The 25561-nt window shown below is 34.3% G+C and overlaps 1 protein-coding gene and 1 long non-coding RNA gene across 3 annotated transcripts in view; one reads left to right on the top strand and one right to left on the bottom strand.

Moving 5' to 3' along the window:
• The window catches only part of pof1b (POF1B actin binding protein), a 56808-nt gene extending 46116 nt beyond the window's left edge, over window positions 1-10692 (top strand). Inside the window, exons 9-13 of one of the 2 annotated variants that reach the window (XM_056445816.1) lie at window positions 421-540; window positions 1347-1478; window positions 4434-4504; window positions 4596-4711; window positions 7488-10692. In XM_056445816.1, coding sequence (XP_056301791.1) covers window positions 421-540; window positions 1347-1478; window positions 4434-4504; window positions 4596-4710 — 438 coding nt within the window. In that variant the 3' untranslated portion in view covers window position 4711; window positions 7488-10692. Of the gene's footprint in view, window positions 1-420; window positions 541-1346; window positions 1479-4433; window positions 4505-4595; window positions 4716-7487 lie in introns of both variants that reach the window. The other variant, XM_056445815.1, reaches the window with a different exon arrangement.
• LOC130214230 (uncharacterized) lies at window positions 10553-14870 on the bottom strand. The gene is made up of 2 exons (XR_008835611.1): window positions 14830-14870; window positions 10553-11791 (listed from the first exon to the last, which is right to left on the bottom strand). It is a non-coding gene; the product is annotated as an uncharacterized LOC130214230 (long non-coding RNA).
• Between the last annotated feature and the right edge of the window lie 10691 nt (window positions 14871-25561).

The raw sequence follows: 25561 nt of genomic DNA, 5'->3' as shown, positions 1-25561 counted from the left end.
CATAAACAATCACATTTATAACCGTGGAGTTCAATGCTGAAAACACCAGTCAAGCAGAATCTGCCTTTGACTTGATTTGCTCACTAAAGTCTCTGCATTGTCAGGTGACAGTATATGCATTTAAACAAAATCAGATTAATTTACACCAAATAATTGAAACATTTAATTTTAGTTAGCTTTTAACAATTTAGTTTAATTTCATAAAATTTGAATTGACAATCTCGAAACCATCCCCATCATTCTCAGATGACCTTAGTTTGGGCATCTCTGCTTTAATGCTTTATATATTACTTTATTACTTTATATTACTTTATTTGTTAGCATTGAATACAAGTATAATTAGCCAACTTAAGAGAACTGTAAAACTTTAAAAGTAGGGATTTTGATGTTTGTGTTGATTTCTGTGTTTCTCCTGCACAGTTGGCAGGGCAGTGCAGTAGCTCCACCATCCAGATCAAAACACAAGAGCTGTCCAGAGAGTACGAGAAGATGCTGAATGATCTACGAGAGGAGAAAGACAGAGAACTCAAGAACCTGCGGGTAAATACAGGAATAAAGTACATATGAAAAAAACTAAGATAAAAAAGTTCTAAAGTAGCACTTAATCTTATCGTTAATGCTGTAAACAATTGTGCTGCTTAATATTTATGTGAAAATCATATTTTGTGGTGATTTTTTTTTTTCTGTGGGATAAAATTAAAACAGGTTTTCTGTTTATTTATTTGTGACCCTGGACCACAAAACCTTATGTTAATGTTTATGGACCAAAAGTCTTATGGTGCACTGGTATATGTTTGCCAATAGCTAAAAATACATTGTACAGTAAGGGTCAAAATAATAAGTCTTTTTTTATTTTATCTTATTTTATGCCAAAAATCATTAGAATATTATGTGCAGATCATGTTCAAAGAATATATATTTTAAATTTCCTGCCACATATATATATATATATATATATATATATATATATATATATATATATATATATATATATATCAAAACTCAAGTTGTACCTCTGCCAAATATTGTCCCATCATAACAAAGTATATGTCAATAGAAGACTTATACTTATTAAACATTTAGATAATGCATACATCTGAATTTCCATAATTTGACTCTTATGACTGGTTTTTTGGTCCAGGATCACATTTTATGCTGTTATTCTGTTAAAACTGAATGTGTCTGCTCATTAATTTAAATTAATTTAAATAAAACTAAATCTCCTCACTAAATAAAATATGAATTTCTTTTTAAAAACCTAGAAACCATGCTTGTGAATGCCAACTTAAACTCCTAAATACGGCCCCTGTAACAACTATTAATTTTCAAGTTATTATTTTTCCTAGTCTCAGCTTATAAAGATCCAGACGGAGAGCACCATAATACAGACCACCGACACCAGCAGTCTGGAGCTGCGTATCTCTGAGCTTCTGTCCAAACTGGAGCAGCGTGAAAGCGTCATCAGACACCAAGAGGAGGTACGTGATGCAAGCATAAAGTGCCTTGTCAGAGTTGTTGTGTGATTATCATCAGTTCGGTCATATCTTGCGGATGCGTGATATTTTCTTTGATTACGACTGTTATCAATAACCAAATTTTGACAGCTTGGAAGCTTGTGTTGAGGCGGACTCTTCCTTTTATCTATTTAACGTTTGGCATGCTATGTAAAATATTCAGAAAGGAATTCATCACGTGGCCAACAGTGCTTGTACTGTACATAGACATGTTGATTAGAAAATGTCAAAGCAATCAAAGGCCGTGCCTTCAAAATGATCTAATAGCTGCGTAGACCAAATATCAAAAAGGTGTTTGAAGCAAATAGAGCATAAGGAAGATAACTCAGAATAGAACACCACAGGCTAGAATAAACCACAGGTCTAGAGGTGTAGTTCCAACCACACCAGATTGCGACACTGTTTGTCAATGTTTGTTAGAATGATAGATTCAAGAAACACCGAATCACAGAACTATGTTTGTAATGACACAACTTGGGATCTTAGTTGGCTCACGATGGTTTTGGGAAATGCATCCCTGTCCATCATGCACTGTAAAAAATGCTTTTCTTGCTTAAATTTTTTGTCATGTTTTTAATCCAAATGTTTGAAAATTCTCAAATCAAAAAGCATTTTCTAGACAAGCAAAATATAATGCCTTGTTTTCGGAAATAGTATGCTAAAAATAAATGAGTTTTTTCATAAACAAGCAAAATAATCATTTTTTTTTCTTTTTTCATAACATTATTTGGCAGATTTTTTTGTTTTGTTAAGAAAAACTCACCTAATTTTGTTATATTATTTTTTAAAACAAGACAATGTTATGACCCTATCATATACGACGTGATTTGTTACTATGTTCAGACCAGAGCAACTGTCATTTTCATGTTTTGCAAATTTTGTGGACTCATGGGCATGCTGGTCTAAAAAGAAAGTGTGTTAAGGTGCGTTGTGCGTTGCTATTTTGAGGCAACTGAAATAGACCATGCCATTGACCAACTAAGGGCTCTATTTTGATGATCCATGCGCAAAGCGCTAAGCGCAGGGCGCCAAAGCAATTAGGGTGTGTCAAAATCCACTTTAGCTAATTTAAGGATGGAAAAATCCGCTTTGCGCCGTGGCGCATAGTCTAAAAAGTGTTGAGCTTATTTTCTTAATGAGTTATTTGTGTGTTTTGAGAATAAATCAGAGTCTCATCTCCCATTCCCTTTAAGAGTCAGTTGCGTCACGCCATAGCGCATTTGCTGCTTACATGATGGATTTATTATTTACATTACAGCGTGAGAATGAGAGATGAGCCTCCTCATTATTAACTTTCATTTTGCTCTCGTGGATAGGGAAACCTTGTACCCACAGACATCAATTAGCCTATAAATAATTAATTTTGTTTGTTAATCGCAAATATTTGTTTCAAAACTATTTCTAAATTCAGTTCTAATTTCCAGCAAACGAATAAATGAACAATAATAACGAAGTGTGAGTTATATCCTAACACACATGCTATGCCCCATATGGTCTAAACCCTGACAGGTGGACGAATCTAAGCTTGTTTTTAATAAAACAAATAAACATATGCATGTAATGAATTGTACTGCTAATAATAATAACATTATACAAAAGCAAATTGTTATGAATAAATTGAAAAAGCCCCCTTGAGATGAAGAAGGCATGAAAGTTTGGTTTTTATATTTGTGTAGGCTAGAAATTTATATGTTTTGTAATATTTTAATCCTTTATATTTATATCCTATAGGCTATATATCCTTATTATATCCTATATATATCCTTGATATTTAAATTATTTTTCATTTGTAAATATATTTGCATATTTGCTGTACACCCTGTCTGTATTAAGCAATGTGTAAGCCAGGCACACAACTAACGCGCTCTGTGCTGGACAATAGACCAGCTTTAATCTGATCTATTTGAACTTTCTTTTTAAGTTCCTCAAAATAGCAATGCACCTCAACACGCCTCCTTTTTTAGACCAGAACGCCTATGGGCGCACATATAAGCGCAAATGCATTTGCTATTTAAACAACATGGCGGAAAACGTCAAAACGACTCTTGCACCAAGCTGAAACTAACAAACAACTATTGCGTCGCGCCTTGCGCCGGGTGTATGATAGGGACCTAAAAGTTAAAGTCCAGCGCAGAGATTTTGTAATTTGAAGAGCGCGTTAGTTATATGCCTATGCGGCTCCAAAACACACATACACATTATTTAATACACACAGGTTGTACAGCAATACACAAATATTTTACAAAAGAAAAATAATAAAGGATTAAAATACTTTTAAATATTATTTTTTACATAAATATGAAAACCACTGCCTCCATGCATTCTTCACCTCGGGGGGCTTTGGAATCCGGCTCTGTTGTAGTCAGTTTAGTCATGCCGATTTGCATTCGTATGATGTTATTTTTATTTTTATTTTTTTACAGTGTATATTGCAAAACTGCAGGTTAAGCATGTATATATACTGTCTGCCATATTCACAACACCTTACCCGTCTGATTTTGACTGCAGTGTCATAGCAAGCCCTTTTTGTAAAGCTGCTTTGGAGCAATAGTTATTGTAAAAAAAAGCACTATACAAATAAACTTCAATTGAAATGGAAAAAATATTCAAAATAATGTCATTTCAGTTTGTTCTTTGATTTCTTTTGAGGTATACTGAATACTGAGATTAGCTGAATGAATTGACATGTTCAATTAAAACATCATGTCTGTTTCTGTCTGCTAGTGAAGCTGTGGTTCTCATTATGATGGGCATGATTTAGATCCTAGTTTGGTGTTCTTTCATTTCTTCCGTCTCTGCATTACCTCAGCTCCTTTACACTTGAGGAATGTGAATTAAGACGGTCTGACTGACAGATATTGTACCTCTCCACTTTAATACTGCACTTCCTCATTCTCACCATTGACATTTTTCCATCAGGAGATCAGACGACTCAAACTGCAGAAGACTGACAGCTCCAGTAGCTCCACGAGGACCGTCGTAACCAAGAGGTGTGTGTTTACTGCATATGAACAGTTGGAATATTGTGTGAAAATTATATTGCTAAATGGCCATTGTGGACTTTTTCTTGTCTTGAAACAGATACATGAACCAGTACCCTATTTTGGGTCTGCTGAGTGATGATTATCAGTACACAGCTCCTATTAAAGAGGACAGGACTATGGTCATCGAGAGGACAGGAACTCGCATCATCTAGAGTGTGTAAGACTGCTAAAGAGACACATTTCTGTGTTACGTATACGTGTTAATTATAAGTGTGTGTGAATGTGAGAGTGTATGGGCGATTCCCAGTACTGGCTGGAAGGGTATCCGCTGTGTAAAACATAGGCTGGAATAGTTGGTGGTTCATTTTGCTGTGGCTACCTCTGATAAACAAGCGACTAAGCCAAAGGAAAATAAATGAATAAATGAATACATTTTGAAACAAAAGGGGAATTGCAATGCATTCCACCACATTATATATAATATTACATTGAGTAGATTTTGAAAGCTTGGGGCATGGTTAATATAGGTAACTTAAACTAAAAAGCCATAAAAATTAAATAATTTTACAAATAATACATTTAAACATTAATTTGTCTTATTTCAGCTAAAAAAATTTAATAGTAAAATCGACCAACATTAAATAAAAACTTAAAAATAATCTCTGGATTTGCAATTAATAGTTATTGTATGTGTTTGACTAAATGTTTAATTTAATCAAATTTCAAATAAAAAAGTGAATGTAAATAATTAATAAAATTATATCTTATATCATGTATATATACAGTTGAAATTATTACCCCCCACCCCCCTTGAATGAATGATTATAATGCCACTGACCTCTCTTTAATGCAAGCGACCTAATTATTTTACACATAGATGGGAAAACAAAATGACGCAATAAACAAAATGCAGATTTAATAACATTTGTGCTTAGACAATGCAAAGTATTGAAAAAAAAATTGCACCAGTTATCATTTCTAATACAAAACATTTCATGCAATTTGTGCTGGATGTTACAACATTTCAGCGGCACATTTCCCTTTTTACCCAATGCGTTGAGTTGACAGACCTCATAGTCATCTTTTCAGAATGGATGAACCCATTTTTCAAAGTCTCCTTGTTGGGTTTACTTTCTGGGAAAGAAGCCAGCCTGTCTGTATCCATCGAGTATTCACATATTTGCCTCAGAATGAGGACAGGCTGGGCTGAGATTCAACATTTACTACAAAGAATGTCAGTGTGGTTTGCCAGCAACGTTTTATCATTCAAAAACTGTAGCATACTAGTACTATACAAAATACATCCTGAAATCTGAAAAACTGTTACTTCTTGTGCATTGGAAATCAAAACTATTGTTTATATTGCCAGCACACATTCTTTAGGTAAACAGTTAATTGTTTTGGTAATCTTTTATTAAAGTCTAATTTGAGTTTAGAGAGGCGGTTCTTCTGTTGACATCAGTTTGATGGCTTTAGCCACAATATTCATAACCATGCCCCTCTTACCGTTTGCTATGAGGGAATGGTTCACTAAAAGTGTCTGCAACTTTTGGTTTACCCAGATTTAAGATGTTATGAACCCTGAAAGGATGTAAGCTAAATTGGAGCATAAAGTCCTAAGAGATTAAGAATAGACCTATATATATATATATATATATATATATGCATATTATAGTACAGTGCCAGTCAAAAGAACACGTACCCATTCCTGTGTCAAAATTTTTGAATAGTGCTATATACATAATACAGTACATACATAAATATAATATACAGTACTGAGCAAATGTCCTAAGCACTATACCAACTTTGTTAGTCTAAGACTTTTGCACTGTATATAATCTATCAATCAATCTCTTTATTAAAAACAAACAGAAACTAAAGGAAATGTATACAAAAAGCACCATCAACGGCACAACATTTCCAAGTCTATGTTTAATGTGGTTCATTTGGCACCAATCACAGCTTGAAATGTTTTGGGTCACACTTTATTTTGATGGTCCGTTTGTTTAATTTAAGTTACATTGCATCTACATGCCAACTAATTTTCATTAGATTATAAGTAGAATGTTAGATTGGGGTTAGGGTTGGTGTTAGGTTTAGTGTTAGTGTAATTTGACACGTACGTGCAATGTTTCTTATAGTCAGTTAAATGTCTGTTGAATGTTTGTATCAACAGTTATTAAGCAGACAGTCTACCAATACTCAAATGGACCATCAAAATAAAGTGTTACCCTGTTTTGGTCTAATTGTCCTGACATTTTCTGAAATAATGTGCTGTGTATTATTAGGCTTATTTTAGCATTTTGCAGAGTTCTTCTTTAGGATTAGAGTTCATATCTTTCTTTTTTTTTGTCCAGATGATCTCATACAGCCTCTATAATATTCAGGTCTGGACCCCGTGGAGGTCATTTCATGACTGTTGAGTTTTATCAACATTGCCTTTTGCATGTCTTAAACAATTAAATCAAAATAATTCAAACTTCTATCCTAACAAAACATACATCAACTGAATGATAATTTAATCACCCTGTATAAATCTCAATAAAAAGACAAATGATTTACATTTATGACTTATGGTTTTGTGGTAAAGGGTCACATATATATCCATAATACCATCAGTAAAACAGCAGATTTAATATTGGCCTAAAATTTTGCACAGTACTGTATTTATAAACATATTTTTTAAAGGATTTATTCAGACAGCACAGCTTTTCCAAATGTAAATATCTTTATTGAATAAATAATTATAAAGAAAATTATACTGAGTTGGCATGTTCTATCCTATTATATTTTAATATATATTTTGTTTCTTGCATGCGATGTGTGGGGCTCCATACTTAGAACAATTAAGTAACAAATAACACAAGTAAACGGGAAATTTTGTCATAGAAAGACTAAAACATTTTCTTGTAAAATGAATTACAATTATGTTTGTTGTTTTTCTAACTATTCATTTATATAGTGTGTGTTCTCTGTTTCTTTCTAACAGGAATGAACAGGATGATTTCCTCTGCATGCCGCCGTCGTCTGCTTGCAGTGCCTCCTATTGGTGGTGGTGACTTTTATATTTTTTAGGCTTTGGAATTGAATAACACATGACATTTGAAGCAGTACACTTAATGACACAGCTGATGCTATATTTTTTTCATAAGAACCTTCTTTATTGCGATGTAGCGTGACTACTGATAGTTATTTTTATATTTTTTTTGTGCTGTCTCTTCAAATGATGCGCCACAACCTTTGGCAGACATTAGTCAACACTACTGTAAGCATGTACATATTTGGAGAGAAATTATTTACTGGTATCATATACAGTGCCCAGTTTTCTTATTCATTTTGGTATATTAATTATGCTAATTTGTTGTTGTTGTTATGATAATGTCAAACAGGTGATACTTTATACATTTTTTAAAAAAAAACTTTGGATGAATGTAATAGTGGTTGACCACATCATGGTTTTTTCAATGGCAGAGGTTCAGTAAGATTTTTTGATGTTTTTGAAATGTTTATTTGATCAACAACAACAAAAAAAAAACTTCTATTTTGACATAGTTGTTATATTATTAACTTTCTATATCAATCAATAATTTATTTCTGTTATGCAAAGTCATTACTCCGCTTCTCAGTGTCATAGAAGTTTGTAATATGATGATTTGGTTGTCAAGAAACATTATATAGTAAGAGTGTATTGCATTGTCTCAAATATGAAAAAAGTCTTACTGATCTTAAATTTTTGGAAGGTATTAAGGAATCATTATGGAAAACCCATTTTTTCCACAGAATAAAAATAAACTAAAAAACATAGCATCTTTATCTTAGAATTCTGACTTTTTGTGGCAATTCTGAGTTTATGTCTCACAAAATGACTTTTTCTTCACACAGTTTAGAGAATAAAAGTCTGAATTGTGAAATAATAATAATAATAATAATAAATTAAATCTTCAATCATTATTAGTTTAATCGGACAATTCAGACTTTTGTTGTATTTACAGTTGACTTTATTTCTTGAGATTGCAAGTTTATAGATTATTGACATTGTATCTTGCAACTTACTAACTTGCACTTCAGAAGTATTCTCTATAAATTTGCAGTTGCATAAGTCTAAAGATACAAGATACAATGTCACAATTCTGAGAAAAAGGCAGAACTGTGATCATTCATTCTGAGGGGATTTGTATCTTGTCAGAATTGTCTTTTTATTTCTCAATTCTGCCTTTTTTTCTCGCAATTTTTAACATTTATCATTTCTTATGTTCCCCAAGTTTTGCTTCCTTTAATATCACGAGTAGTGGCCAAAAGTGATTTCAAGCAAAGAAAACTTTTGTTTATGATCTGCATTTCAGCATTTTCAACTGTTATGATCAAGAAAACATGCTATTAAAATACAAGAGGGAAATCATAAAAAATTAATAACTGATTAAACTGTAGCCACTCCATTTCTTTCTGTTTCTTTTTTAAAATCCATTTTAGCAGAGTAAAATAAATCCCATGTTCTTTCATAAAATATTGTTTGCCTTTTTTGTCAATTAAATACCGAACAAGTTTTTTCTCATTCAATGTAGTATATTCCTCAACATGTACATGTAATTTTTCATACTTTTTCTGGTTTTATTCAAATGTAGACTCATTAGTCTGCAGATGAAGAAAGTCCGGGATCCATTTTTGAAGAAATAACACTGTGTTAGAGCCCTCTGCCCCTTCAGGTAAGCCGAGAATGTGAATGTTTTTGCGCCTTCCTCTGTTCTTCAAGTCATCTATGTGGTCAGTAAGTGACGTGACTTGACTTTCCAGCGTGAGAACACGGGCCTCTTGCAATTCTCCAGTTGTTGAGATTGAATTTGTATGAGCTCAGAGGGTCAAGTTTGGCGTCAACCGTTTTTTAAATCGATTTTGTCATTTGTTGAAACGCCTTTGCCATGCTTAACTCAAAATCGCCGCTAGTTTCTGCCTCACAAGGTTCGGCGAAGAATCTTTTTTCGTGGTTTTCTTTGTACCACGAGGCATTTTCAGAAAAGAATGTGGCCAAAAAGATTCCAGAGACTTAATATTATAATCAAACGTCAAAAACCAGGAAGTTGCGTTATAAATAGTAATTCACTGATTTGGGAGCATGTACTCATCCTCAAGTATGTCTAAACCTTTATGAGTTTCTTTCTTCTGTTGAACACAAAAGAATATATTTTGACGATTTGAATGGACCCATTGACTTCCATAGTAGGAAAAAAACCCCACAATGGATTTCAACAGTTACCAGATTCCAGCATGTTTTGGAACATGTGGAGTAAATAATGACAGAACTGTTTCATTTTTAGTGAATGTTGCAGAATGTGACATACATACAAAAAAAAAAGTTTTCTGCAAAGCCTACTTGTTTGTTTTCTTCTCTTTTGTACAGAGAAGCTGATATCTTGGAGAAGAGGTACTAAAATAGCTACTAAATAAAGTTGAAACTAATTGAACCTAACAAAATTAGAAGACAAAAAATAAAATTATGAACCTTATGTCAAAATAGAACTGTTTAATTTTTAAGGAAACTATGCCTTTAAAATAAAAAAATTACAAATTAAATTTCGGATACACTGTAAAAATGCTGGGTTCCACACAATCCCTTCATGTTGTCCCAAAACAAATCTATTGAGTTAGCTTCATAGTTTTTACAAATTTAAGTGTATACAAAAAAAAAAACAATTAAGTTGTCCCCCCCAAAAATCTAAGAGTTGTGTTGTTTCAACTCATTTTAAGTAGTTTGAATGAGCAACAAAAGTAATTTGAGTGTATCACCTTTGGCCACTACTGTTTTTACTGTTGTGAATGAAAATTTATGTGTTGAAAATTGTGACATTACTTTGTTTTTAATGTTTTAATCCTTGATGAAAGCTTCTACAAAGACTCTTCTTGTTACAAGACTTTAACACCAAAAAAAGAAAGAAAAGTACATATATTTGTTTACAAAGCTGTCTGTTATAAGTGAATCATGAGGGTGCAGATATGCTGGAATGGAGCATTAATATATAATGTAAGCCGGTGAGGGGTTTACTGCTTTAAAGTAGCTGATGGGGGAATTTTGGGGGATTGCTTTTAAATATCTCAATTCTCACTGCCTCATATTGTATGTAATATCAAACTTTTGTCCCATGTATGAACATCAGCTGTAAGACATCTTTAAAAAATAAAAAAAAGCTAAGAAACTTTAAGACTCTGCTCAGTAAATGCTGGCAGCTAAACACAGTGCAAAAATATAACAATTTCAGATGTTTCGTTTTTTTACGTGCATTTAAATTGTGTTATAATACCTCAATCTCTGCTGCACTCACTTTTGATGTTAAGATTAAACTCTACGGTTTAGCAATTTTGTATAGTTAGGAACAATATATTGTATAAGAAATAATAGACATTCTTACATCCCTGCTTTGGGGGTCCATGAAGTAACATAAATTAACTATATAAACAAATAAAGATTTCTGGAAACTCTTCTTGTCTTCTTTTTTCTTTTCTTGTCTTACATAGAAGCCGATATCTCAGAGAGGAGCCACTAAAAATAGCAAACAAATATAGCTACCAAATAAACCCAAGTTGAAACTAAACGAACCTAACAAAATTAGAGGGGAAATACAGTTATCTCCCTTACTATAGAAAAAACAAGTGAAAAAAAGAATGATCCTTATGAGAAAGGTTTCCAGAAAACTTTATTTGTACATTCAATTCAATTCAATATACCTTTATTTGTATAGCGCTTTTACAATGTAGATTGTGTCAAAGCAGCTTCACATAGAAGATCATAGTAAATTGGAAAAGTTTAGTTCAGTTTGTAGTGTTTAAGTTCAGTTCAGTTTAGCTCAGTTCAGTGTGGTTTAAAAATCACTACTGAGAGTCCAAACAGTGAAGAGCAAATTCAACGATGCGTAGCTCTACCAATCCCGAACCATTCAAGCCAGTGGCGACAGCGAAGACGGAAAAAAACTTCACCAATTGGCGAAAGTGAAGAAGAAAAAAAACCTTGAGAGAAACCAGACTCAGTTGGGCATGACCATTTTAATTTCTCCTCTGGCCAAACGTCTTGTGCAGAGCTGCAGTCTCAGCGGTGGAGGCAGGAAGCTGGCCTCAGCGAAGACTCGTCTGTCCCTGGAGCGTCACAGGAATCAGTCTCATGCTCTCCACTCCTCCATGACCACCACAGTAACTGCTCAGGAAACGGCCTGGTCCAGGATATGGAAACCTTGGAATCATCTCGTCGTTAGTCTTGGATCGAATCAGTGACTCTGCATAGTCTGAGGGCCTCGGGAAGAGTATCCCCTGGTGGAAATGGAAAATAAAGAGAATAATTAACATAGCTGCTGTTCATAGTGTACATAAACAAGATGCAGAAACCTGTGTGGAAACCCGCTAAGTGGTGCACTGAGTGTATGCTTTACTAAATAGATAGTTCTTTAATCTAGTTTGAATTGGGAGAATGTGGTTTATTTATGTTACCTCCTTGACTAGAGTTGTAACATAAAGTGGGGGCTCGTCCAGGATAAATACGTACAATAACTGGGAAAGTACTGGCAGCTCTTTACCCATTTTTCAGTATATTTTCAAAAAACCCCAGACAGTACATCATTTTCAGTGATTAAACATATCAATGTGTCACTTTTTATTTGTTAAACTCATCAAAAAAAAAAAAAAAAAATAAAAAAAAAGATCAGAGAACATAAACCATAACGCAATTTGTATAAATATGTTTAAAAAAAAAACATTCATGAATTATGAGCAATTGACAACTGTTAAATTTTTTTCTTTTTACATTGTAGGGCCTCCAAAAACATTTCCTTCCTTTTCAAAGAGAGCTGTAACTTTATCACATTGCAAATGTTAATAAAGTGAAATCTTTATTATTATTGTTGTTGTTTTAGCATTAAAGATGGATATGTTTTAAAATACCTAAACGTGTCTACAAACTTGTGTTAGAATTATACAACATAAAAAAAGTGAAGTTCACTGTGTAACATCCAGATTAAATGCAGCTGTCTTTTGAAGTGTTTTGGAGGGCCCTTTAAACATCTTTACAAACACACAATGGTGCATCAGTGTTTCTCTCTGCCTGCTGATGATGTATGTATGTATGTATGTATATGTGTGTGAAAATCTATTTATTACAGTTTTTCATAATTGCTAACATTCATTAATTCATTCATTTTCTTTTCGGCTTAGTCCCTTTATTAATCCGGGGTCGCCACAGCGGAATTCTTCCAGCACATTTTTTATGCAGCAGATGCCCTTACAATCGCAACCCATCTCTGGGAAACATCCATACACTCACACTCATACACTACGGACAATTTAGCCTACTCAATTCATCTGTACTGCATGTCTTTGGACTGTGGGGGAAACCAGAGTATCCGGAGGAAACCCATGCGAACGCAGGGAGAACATGCAAACTCCACATATAAACACCAACTGACCCAGCCGAGGCTCGAACCAGCGACCGTCTTGCTGTGAGGCGACAGCACTACCTACTGCATCACCCACCATGATTGCTAACACACTAAAATTAAACTTTTCCCACAATTAGCAAAACCGTACACTCAAGGAGCAAAACACAAGTGTAGATGCTTTTGACACAGAAATTTTTCTTAATGGAATTTCCTTGAAATTTCAGAGCAAAGGCCTTTTAAAATGAACACACACATGAAGCATAGGTTAAACACAGCCATCAGGTGTGCACACACACACACTGCTGCAAAACTGTAGACACACCAATCAGCTGTAACCACAATAAAAAAAGCAATAGGTATAAACTATTAGTTTTCAATAAACATGTTTACAGTAGTATAGCTATAAATAGTAGTCTTAAATAAATATGTTTTACAGGAGCTATAAATATTAATCTTCAATAAATAAGCCAATGTTGCAGTATGGAAGAGGAAGCAGGAAAGGGAGGAAGATTGGTAAACAGGAGACGAGATGGATTTATTTTTTTTACATTGAAATGTAAGCTGAATAAATAAGCTTTACGTTGTTGTGTGGTTTGTTAGGATAGGGCAATATTTAGCTTTTAGTCTATCACTGTTTGGTGAATAGAGTGGGGGTACTATGACGTCACCTTGTAGGCTAATCGGCTGCTAGCATAAAACTGGTTCCCTCAATAAAATCCCCATAGGATTTCCCATAGGCTTTTCGAAGATTGCAAATAATAAGCTGTGTTCAAACACTGTTCATTAAACTTACACGTTTTGTCAAGCCGAATAATCCTCACACGAAAATACCACTTTTAGCACTTTTGGATCTTAAATGCAAACGCAAGAACTGAAAAGCTAACATTAGGCTACAAACGAACTACAGTTCTTCGGGGCGCTCGCCTGTGACGTCAGCACCACCCTGCTACGGACAACTTTTATATCTTATTTTTTAGAAATAATGTCCATGACAGAGTTAATCTCTATGTTTATCATATTATAATCCACGCTATATATTATAAACAAATAAATACGCAAATACACATAGACCTACGTGCCTTTTGCATCGTTTATACGTGGGAAAAACATCTGTTTTGCTTTACGGTTGTTGTAAACGTTTTAAAACAGCATGTATAAATGTGCCTACATAGTATTATCATAAGAAACATTTTAATAAGTGGATCGCTCGCGTGCACACAGCCCGCTTACCTTAACAGACGACAGAAATGAGGCGTGAGGAGCAAGTCTATCAAATGCCTGAAAGTTCCATCATGGACAAAGAACAACAGTATTTTTTCATGTCACGAAGTACAGCGAAAAGTAGCCCATACAGTCACATATGCTATACATTTTAAAGAGGAGTGTAAATACTGCAGTTATGACAGAGTTAAATGTGTTCAGATGAAGAAAAAAAGCCGACGAAAAATCACTTGATCACGTTAAAACGACAGTTAATATGTATGTATTTTTACACATTTATTGACACGTTTGCATTACTGAGAGCAGGAAAGAGACAGGCTGCATGGTAAGCTGTATCCCCATATCTTTAATTAAAATAAATGATCAACAAATTAACCTGTCTTGAAAGTGAAAGCATTATTTACACACAATATGAATTCCCAATTAGAAAAATACTAAAAACTATAATATACTATTTATGAAAATACTTAAATAACAGAAATCCAAATGCCCGAAACACAAGCGAGCTGCGTTCCAGACCAGTTCAGCTCGATGACGTATAATGTCTCCGACACCGCCTGTAGTCCCATTTAGCAACTTGATAGCAACAGTCTTTTTAAAGAAGCGTAACCGATTTAAAACTCAAGAGTGTAACCGATGTGTTTTATGTCGTAGAATAAAACGTGAAAGTATATTGAAGTTGCGTTTGCCACGAACCTTATTTAAGCGATTTAACTGAAATCCCATTGAAAAAACCCATTGACTTTGGGCGAGGGAAACGGAACTGCTAAAATGCTAACTCGCTTCCGGGTTTTTGCATACAAATTGACGTTATAGTTCCTCCACTCTATTCAGTATGTTCATGTACTTTGAAGGAATCAGCATTAGTGATGGAAGGCATTGACATTCATGATAAGAAATGTAATAATAAGCATATTCATCTAATTCTTCAGCAAAGAAATCGTATTGTTTTCATTGGGCTGCATTAATCAATAATATAGATTGGAGAAAAGCTTGGTTGTTGCCTCATAAATACTTCATTCCTAATAAAGCTAAAGAGATCCACTTTAAAATATTGCATAAAATATATCAGGCTAACTCATTTGTTTCCAAATATGTTGATATTCTGAGTAGTTGTACTTTTTGTGGTAAGGGTGATGAAATTTTAATACACTTATTTTGTATGTGTGAATTTGTTCAGAAATTTTGGTTTGACCTCTATCGTTTTTTAAACACTACTACCCATGCACAATCTTTTAGTTTAAAAGAAATTATTTGTTATTACTCAGAATCGTCACATAAATCTACAGAATTTATTTTCAACTTTTTTTTATCTTTTTTATTTATACATAAGCAAAAATGCATGGCTTCAGTCCCTACTTTTCGACATTTTCTGATTGAAGTTGACTCACTGCTCAAATCTTTCCGTATGTGTAAAAACAAAAAATGTGTCAGATTCCTGGTTCTATATGACGAACTGTTGTCTATTGACTCTGATTTAAGTTAGATAGCTTTCCTAATGCTCTTAATTTATTTATTTTATACACTTTTATAGAGTGTAATTTACTTACCCCTTCCTTTGTTTTGTTAGTCTTTTTTTCTTTTCTTTCTGCAGCTCTTGTAGTTTTTTTTACTCTTTTGTATCTCTCTTATATCGATCGCCTGATTGTGGTTGTATATTTGCATTGTTTAATTAAAAAAAAAATAAAAATGTTTATGTACTTTATAGCAATACCTTTCAAACCCTGATTATATCAGTATTAGTCAGTTAAAAATGATATGAGTGTTTAAGATTGATTACAGCAGTGTGTAAATGAAGCAAACAGATTTATATTGAATGAAGCAGTGTTCTGTACAGTGTTAAAATTGTGTTTTGTTATAGTTTTGTAAAGTTTTGAATAGTTTAAAATAAAGTGTTTCATTTTACAAAAGAACTGATGTGTTCTGCTGTTTTGTGTGTGGATGTGTAAATTGTGTGTAGTGTTTTGACAAAATGAGCCTTAATTTCAAAATTGTGCTTAAGCAATCAGAAGAAACTGTTTCTGTCAATTTAAAAAAGCCACCAGAGGGCGTTGAACGACAACTTTTTCCTTTAGGTCACATGAAAGATATTATATTATATTATATTATATTATATTATATTATATTATATTATATTATATTATATTATATTATATTATATTATATTATATTATATTAATTTGCTTTTGTTTTCTTTTACTTTACCACACTGCAATAGCAGTTGCTTTCTGATAATATTGGTAATTTTCATACTTTACAATTTGACACATTTATTTTATTTTTTGAAATATGGATAGTAAATGATGGATGATTACACACACACACACACACACACACACACGCACGCACGCACGCACGCACGCACGCACGCACGCACGCACACACACACACACACACACACACACACACACACACACACACCCACACACACACACACAATTGATATTTCCTAAACTATATTTATTACTGCAGTCAACCATTTATACTATTTATTCATTGTAAAAACAAAAGGTAGTCAATCCACCAGAGGGCGCTGAACAACAGCTTTTCCTGTAGGTCAGAGCTCATATCTGAAAGAGCATGACTTCCATGTTGATTCATTCATAACTTTTGTGAATTATAGTCTTTTTCACCATACCCCTATAAATGCTATCTGACTATTCAAAATGAATTAATTTCAAACTGTGATGTATTTTTAATATTAGACTATTGAATTTACAAAGTTCATATCGATGCTGAAAATCTAAATTATAATTGATAATAATAACAACATAATCAGAAATTTTCAGGATTTTTAAGTGAAAATGCTAACTAAAACACAATTTTATTTCTTAGATTGTTTTAAATCGTACATTTTTCATTTTAATTTCAGTTTTAGTTAGCTTTTGTTGTATTGTTATATGTTTACCCAAAAATAAACATATATAAAATAAAATACAGCAAATAATCAATTAAATACATATTAGCATTTTTATTTCAGCTAGATGGTAACTTAATTATCTCTCATTTTGATTTGATGTTCTAAAATATAATAAGTAAAACTGAAATATAAATGAATACCAGCTACGAAGATATTACGAATATGCAGTCTTATTAAAATCACAATAAAGCACCACTAAAACGTTAACAAAAATATTACAAACATAAAAATAGCAATAATAATCATAATAGTGTCGTAATGATACTGAAATAGAACTGTATTTTTGAAATATTTTTTTTAAATAAGTATTTGAAATTTTTATATCATTTTTAAAACTCTGTATAGTTTGCATTTGAGTTATTGTGGCACATATTTTTAGTCAACAAGAAATAAAAAAATAAGTTTACAGGATTTTAAATATACATATACAGTACATAGCTATGGGGGAAAACATTAAGAGAATACTTTTAAAAAATCTTGGTTTGTCTGGATTTACTTTAATTTTCTTAAATTTACTAGATATGGGTTTGAGTATAATGTTAAAATTAGTTTTATTCTACAAAGCTCTGAACATTTATTACAAATTTCAAAGAAGAAATGAGTAAAATAAGTATTTTTACCAAATTTGGTCTGCTTCTTAACTCTTTTAGAGTAATAATATTGGTATCGTTGTGTCATGGGGATGTTGCATTTTGTTTGGAAATAAAAATCGGGTTGATATCAGAACTCAACGTTGGACCAACGTCAATGTCCAACCTAAAACCAACCGATTATCAATGTCTAATGATGTCACAGCTTGAAGTTGTGTGGACGTTACCACTATGATGTCTATCAGACGTTGGATTTTGGTTGCCGTACCTGATGAATAAATGTCAGTATTTGACATCAGTATGACTTTGGTTTAAGATGCTGGCTCGACGTTGGATTTTGGTCACTTTCTAATAACTTAAAATCAACCAAATATCAACATCATTTGACTTTGTTATTGGATATCAAAATAAAGTTGCCCTTAGATGCTGGCTAGCCATTGAATTTTGGTAACCTGAGATCACAACCTTAATATAACCTAATCTTAACGTCTTATGACGTTTTGTGCCTGCTGGGCAATAACTAGTTGCACTACAGAAGGTTATGTTTACACACACATGCACAAATTACATATAAACGCATCAGCTTTTCACAGCGTAATACTCACTACTCTCTACTCTTGAGTACTTTTAAAAATGTCTACTTTTTACTCATACTTTGAGTAATATTTACAACAAATATTTTTACTCTACTTACACTACATTTTTAGGCAAGTAGTCATACTTTTACTTGAGTACTCTTTCTACCACTGGACAAGAGTAACAGGACTGATTATTCTACTTTAGCCAATCCCCAGAGACAAGAAAATAAAGGAGTGACTGCAGGTTGAAGAAAAACAGTAGAAGTACTGATACTACACTAAATGTACTGAAGGGAAAGTATACATTTTTAAAACTACTTACTAAATTACAATTTCTGATAAAAAAACTACTTAATTACAGTAATTTGAGTAATTGTATTTTGTTACTTTACACCACTGGTATTATATTATAAAAATGACTATAAACATGTCTAAAACTATGATACTTACTTATTGTTTTATGTTATTCTTATTTTATGCTCTAGAAGATTTGTTTATTATTCATTTAGTTGTTTTTTTTGAGTCAGAAAAATTGTCATCAGTAGTTTACCAAACAAAACTAAAACACAAAAATTTAAGTTTGGCTCAAACACATAACAATACATCATAAATCCGGAGAAACTGAGAATTGTAAGTGGTCTCTATTTTCCCATTGCTATACACAGGAACAAAAAGGTAAAATTTATGGTAACAAACTGGAAGCTGTTGGCAGAAATGTATTATTGAAAATAAGGTAGGAACCGTAAAATAAATGTACATTTTTAATGTTCTATCATGATGGTGATTTTACTAACAAAAAGCTCATCTCAGAGATGTTTTCCCATACACAGAGAAACATAAATAAAGAAGTAAACACAAGAAAATGAAGTGTCATGCAGGGAATTCTGGAAAAGTCAATTTACAGTTATTCACCATATCTATTAATAACTGTCACAAGTTTAGTTCACTATATTGCAATTAAATCCTAATTTAATTATGACAAACTATATTTTTCTTCTGCTGGCAGCTAGCTCCCTGCAACTCTCACATGGTCGCCCACTGAAGCTAAGCAGGGCTGTGCTCGGTCAGTACCTTGATGGGAGACCACATGGGAAAGCTAGGATGCTGCCAGAAGTGGTGTCAGTGAGGCCAGCAGGGGGCGCTCAACCTGCAGTTTGTGTGGGTCCTAACGCCCCAGTATACTAAAGGGGACTTTATACTGCTCAGTAAGTGCTGTCTTTCAGATGAGAAGTTAAACCGAGGTCTCTGTGGTCGTTAAAAATTCCTGGATGTCCTTCAGAAAAGAGTAGGGGTTTAACCCTGGCATCCTGGCCAAATTTGCCCACTGGCATCTGTCCATCATGGCCTCTTAACCATCCCTATATCGTAATTGGTTTCATCACTCTGTTTCCTCTCCACCAATCAGCTGGTGTGTAGTGTGCGGTCTGGCGCAATATGGCTGCCGTTGCGTCATCCAGGTGAATGCTGCACACTGGTGTTGGAAGAGGAGACCCCCCCCCCCCCCAAATGTGTAAAGCGCTTTTTGTTTGTTATATAAATAGTAAATATAAATAGTGTTATATAAATGTAAGGAATTATTATTATTATTATTATTATTATTATTATTATTATTATTATTATTATTAAAACACATATTTTGTTGCTGATTTTAGTTTTAAAAATCTGTTTACTGTCACGCTTCAACCTGTAGGACTGTTTTTGGGTATATTAGTAAACCATAATATTGTACTCTAAACTCTAAATAACCTTTTTTTATAATTATTTTTTAGGGGTTTATAACCTTTATGGTGATAGGACAGTGAAGATTTACAGACAGGAAAGAATTGGGAGCAGAAATAGGGGAAGGGTTGGCAAAGGACCTCAAGCTGGGAATCAAACTCAGGTCGCTGTGAGCGCCTTGGTGCTATTTGTCAATGCACTAACCACTGGGCTATTGGCACCGACTAAACTCTCAGCAATCTTAATAATAATAATATAATTCCTTACAGTTATATAGGATTTATATACTTTTCTAGAACCTCAAAGCACTTTACACATTGGGGGATCTCCTCATCCACCACCAGTGTGCAGCATCCACCTGGATGACGCGACGGCAGCCATATTGCGCCAGACCGCACACTACACACCAGCTGATTGGTGGAGAGGAAACAGAGTGATGAAACCAATTACGATATGGGGATGGTTAAGAGGCCATGATGGACAGATGCCAGTGGGCAAATTTAGCTAGGATGCCGGGGTTAAACCCTACTTTTTTTCGAAGGACATCCTGTGATTTCTAATGACCACAGAGAGTCAGGACCTCGGTTTTAACGTCTCATCCGAAAGACAGGGCTCACTGAGCAGTATAAAGTCCCCATCAATATACTGGGGCGTTAGGGCCCACACAGACCACAGCTTGAGCAGCCCCTGCTGGTCTAACTAACACCACTTCCAGCAGCAACCTAGCTTTCCCATGTGTTCTCTCATCCAGGTACTGACCAGGCTCAGCCCTGCTTAGCTTCAGTGGGTGATCACGTGAGAGTTGCAGAAAACTATTCTTGACAAACAATATACCATTTGAATGTTTAACATTTCTAGTTTCTGATTTTATTTTACTGATTTTATTACTAATAGTTATTTGTGAATTTGTGACAAGGATACTCAAAGTTGTGAAACATTACGTTGCTACAGCAATCCACATATACTGTGGCCAAACAAAAATTTTTACAGAAAGATCATTTTTTGGGATATTAACTTCAAATTTGGAATATAATTTCTTCAGATATTTAACTTTGATTTTCTGTCTAATCTGAGCTAAATCAGGTTTTATAAAATATATTTATGTAATATATTAAATTATAGTTATATATTTTATATCTATAAGTATAGATTTCATAAACTTGAAACACTTATAAAAACTCATTGAACTTTTGGAACTTCTTTACTCTTCATCTACAACCCTACATCTGTTTTCTTTAAATTGAAACCAAGCTTAAATCTATAAACCAAAGTGTGGAAAATTGGCAATCATTTTCATGTCCATGTTCAAAAAGTGGGGGACACAATATATTTTTTACAGTTGAAATCAGGGACATTTTTTTTCACTATATATGAAGACTTCAGATGTAAAATGTAACATCTGAAAATCTCTCCTTAAATTAGCATTTTTCTCAGGCTGCAGTGTAGGTTCAGTAAGTTTACTTTTATGGCGATGAATATTCTTTTTATTCACTTTTAAGGTAAAATAACTGAACATAAATATAATGGGCTGAGATTATTTATATATAAATTACTAAGTACATCTTAAAGATCTTTTCCTATAACCAGAGAAACACAGTAGAATATTTTCTTTTTTTTAAACAAAATAAATATTTTTTATATATTATAGACAATATATTTTGGTTTTATCAAAAAATTATATTAATTAAAATGAGAGTTTGGTCACCTAATATCTTTAGGACTACAAATATACTACAATAACTTTAAAAGTTCAACTAAGTTTTATTTCTTTTTTGCCTCTTGATTTTTCTTCTTTAAAAAAAATTTGTTTACAGATTAAATTAGGTGTACTAAATTCTAAGTTATTCTGTTAGATTAGCTCCAGATCTGGTTTTGGTACTGATCTAATGTAGATTTGTATATATACACAATGTCATAAACAAATTACATTTTCCCATTCACATTCAGATTTCAGTTCTCTCTCTCTCTCTCTCTCTCTCTCTCTCTCTCTCTCTCTCTCTCTCTCTCTCCTTCAGTCGTGTTGCACAGGGCATTTGGAGAGCAGTAATGCAAAGGCATTGATTATGGCTGATAATTCAGAGCTGTGATGTGGATAATGCAGCTCATCTTTTCCTGCACTGGTGGAGCTCTTCAGCCCCTGGGGCCTCAGAGGAGATTGAGTTTACAGACGCTGCTCAGTCTCTCTCTCTATCTCTCTCTCTCTCTCTCTCTCTCTCTCTCTCTCTCTCTCTCTCTCTCTCTCTCTCTCTTGCTCAGTCCATCTCCCGTGCACACTTTATACACATGACTTTGGTCAAATACATAAGGAATAACTGACGACAGGTTATTTGACAAGAGGTAACTGTACTACAAGTAGAATAGTTAGCTCTGCTTAGTTGAATAGAATAATGCACAATAATTTAACAGACTGGAGTCATTTATTCTGCTTCTATTAAGATTAAAACAGTTAAGACACTGTTCAGAAGTTGTACTTCAGGACATTTGTCAAGTTTTTGTTCTCAAACTGTTCTTGTGTGTAGGATTAGTTTCTTATGCATCTTGATCTTATCCAAGCCTTCTTTTGCCTTTTAATTTCATTCTTGGTGCTGTGAAATAACTAAACTCATACTGTAACTGTAATGTAGTCAAAACGCATGGATGTGCATTTATCTTAAAACAACCACACATCTTGGGGGTCCGTTTATATAGAATGTGTTTTTCGTCTTCAATGAGCTACTTTTCTGTTGTTTTTCAATGTAAACATGTGCTTGACAGATGTGTGTGACTGTTACGCTCAGGTCTTGCATATTTTGAAGTACCGTGAATGTGAGTGCCGTGTTTTTTAGATGCCGTGCCAAGTTAAAAAATATAAAAACTTACACAAGCAGCGCAGCTCACCACTTTAAGTTCCACCAACCTGACATTGCGCTCATGTGTGCAATGCTTCGAAAGATGCAAGACATGAGGGTAAGGCTCACACACATCCTAGCATTAATTCATTCATTCATTCATTTTCTTTGCAGCTTAGTCCCTTTATTAATCAGGGGTCGCCACAGTGGAATGAACCGCCAACTTATCCAGCATATTTTTTTTGCAATGAATGCCGTTCTAGCTGCAATTCAGCATTGGGAAACACCCACACTCTCCTGCATTGACACCCATACATACACTAAGTGAAGTTTAATTTTAAACTAATTTCGAGAGGAGCACGTGCTCATGATTGTCCCAGCTGGCCCACATTAGCTAATCATGATCCTCTAATCAAAGGATTCCAAGTCACTGTAAGCTGCGTCCCAAATCACATACTTATGCACTATTCTACGCCATTTTGTAGTATAAATAGTGTAAGAAGTGCGTTCACACTGAAAACTCTAAAAATAATAAGTGCACTTTAATTACCCCGATAATGCACTCATTCAGCCAGTATAATTAAGTGGGGAATGATGGACACTTCAAGCACTCAACGACCTTAGCTTTGCTCATGTTGGATAACTTTATTTTGGATGGTGAAAGCTAAATCTTCTAACGAGAGTGATTATAGCGCCTCCCGATGGTGAATGCGGTTAAACTCATGGCAAGTATTATTTGATAGTTTGGTCATTTATTTCACTGATTTGGCACCGTTAAACGTCATCAGGGAAACGGTTTGAATTTCCGATAAGTAAAAAAACATTAGTGTTAAATTTGGGATGACACTACATACATATACTAAGCTGTTGAGTGTGTAAGTGCATGAGTTCATAGTGCATTAGTGCATAGTGTATTGTGTGCCATTTGAGACGCAGCTTATATTTAAGCTTATTTCCTTTCTACAGCTATCTTTGTCTGGAAGAAACCCCCCTCCTCCCCTTCTTCCACCTTTATCCATAATGGACGGCACTGTGGCCCACTCACTAGCACTGTTGCCTCACAGCAAGAATACCAATGGCATCTGGTCCTCACTGGGCCAGCTGGTTTTTCTGTGCGGAGTTTGCATGTTCTCCCCGTGTCCGCGTGGGTGTCCCCCAGGTACCCTGGTTTCCTCCCACCATCCAAATATGCTCTATATTATAGATAAAATAAGCCTAAATCTTTTTTCTAATGTCTTACTTTCAGGAAGTTCACCTTGGCCTCAGCAGTGTGGGAGTTGTCTCCCAGGACAGCACGTCAAACAAGCTATGTATAAATCATGAGCTAAGTGTAAACTCTTGAAAGCCAATTTAGCCTATCCAATTCACCTATAACTGAAGCACCCAGAGGAAACCCACATAAACACAAGGAGAACATGCAAACTCCACACAGAAATGCCAACTGACCCAGCCGGGGCTCAAACCAGCAACCTTCTTGCTGTGAGGCAAACGCAATACCCACTGCGCCACCATGTTACCCTCATCCCAGCAGTCATAAGGCATTAATATTACGTGTATATTAAAAGAAATTAGTCCAAGGCACTCGGAATATGTGGAAAATTTAAAAAGCCTTTATTCACATGGCTTAATCTTAAAAGAAACCTACGCTGCCGAAACGCGTAGGTTTCTTTTAAGATTAAGCCATGTGAATAAAGGCTTTTTAAATTTTCCACATATTCCGAGTGCCTTGGACTAATTTCTTTTGATGTTTTGATGAATCCCTCACCCAAAGAGCACCGATCAAATATTTGAGTTACCCCTGAGCGCTTTTTGTTTGTCTTTTCTGGAATTACGTGTATATTATTAGAGTACGTGAGATTTAGATTGTGATGTCAGGTGTCCAAAATTCAATGTCTAGACAGCATCTAAGGGCAACGTTTTTTTTATGCTCAATAATGACATCAAAAGACATTGATTTTTGGTTGATTTTAGGTTGTGTTGGAAAGTGATCAAAATCCAACGTCGATCCAGCATCATAAACCAACATCATATTGGGGTCAAATACTGACATTTATTTGTCAGGTTTGGCAACCAAAATACAACATCCACACAAGGTCAAGCTGTAACATCATTAGATGTTGATATTTTGATATATTGATTTTAGGTGGGATGTTGGACATTGGCATTGGCCTGACGTTGGGCTCTGACGTCAACCTGATTTTCATTTCCAAACAAAATGCAAAGTCCCCACAACGTTGGGGTACAATGTAAATCTAACGTCATGTTGACGTCCTGTGCCTGCATCCATCAAGTGCATGTTTACATTAAAAACACAAAAGTAGTGCATTAGAGAGGAAAAACGCATTCTGCATGAATGGCACTGTGTTCTTTAACAATTATTGCACTTACTCTATTGTCATTTTGCTAAATTATTGACGTTAAAGGGCTCCTATGGTGAAAAATCTACTTTTCAAGCTGTTTGGACAGACATAAGTGTAGGTATAGTGTATAGACCATCATATTGGGGTGAAATAAACACACCCAGTCCTTTTTTTTTCAATTTGACAACATAAAAATGGTGGACCAATTGGAGCGGTTTTCAGACCGACCGCAACTTGACGTAGGAGTGCGGTCCCTCCACCCACCGAATTGATTGACAGCTGTGTATTAACATGTCTCCGTAACGCGTATAATCATATCAACAAGACAGGACATGCCCAAAGCAACCGGGAATAAAAGGTCTGTTCAGTTCGCTAAGATAATCAATCGTCATCAAATGTGATTAAGAGTGAGTTTTAAAAGTTTAAAATGTTT

The sequence above is a fragment of the Danio aesculapii genome, chromosome 21 (assembly GCF_903798145.1).
Source record: "Danio aesculapii chromosome 21, fDanAes4.1, whole genome shotgun sequence".
NCBI lineage: Eukaryota > Metazoa > Chordata > Actinopteri > Cypriniformes > Danionidae > Danio > Danio aesculapii.
This window is presented reverse-complemented; position numbering and strand designations above follow the sequence as displayed.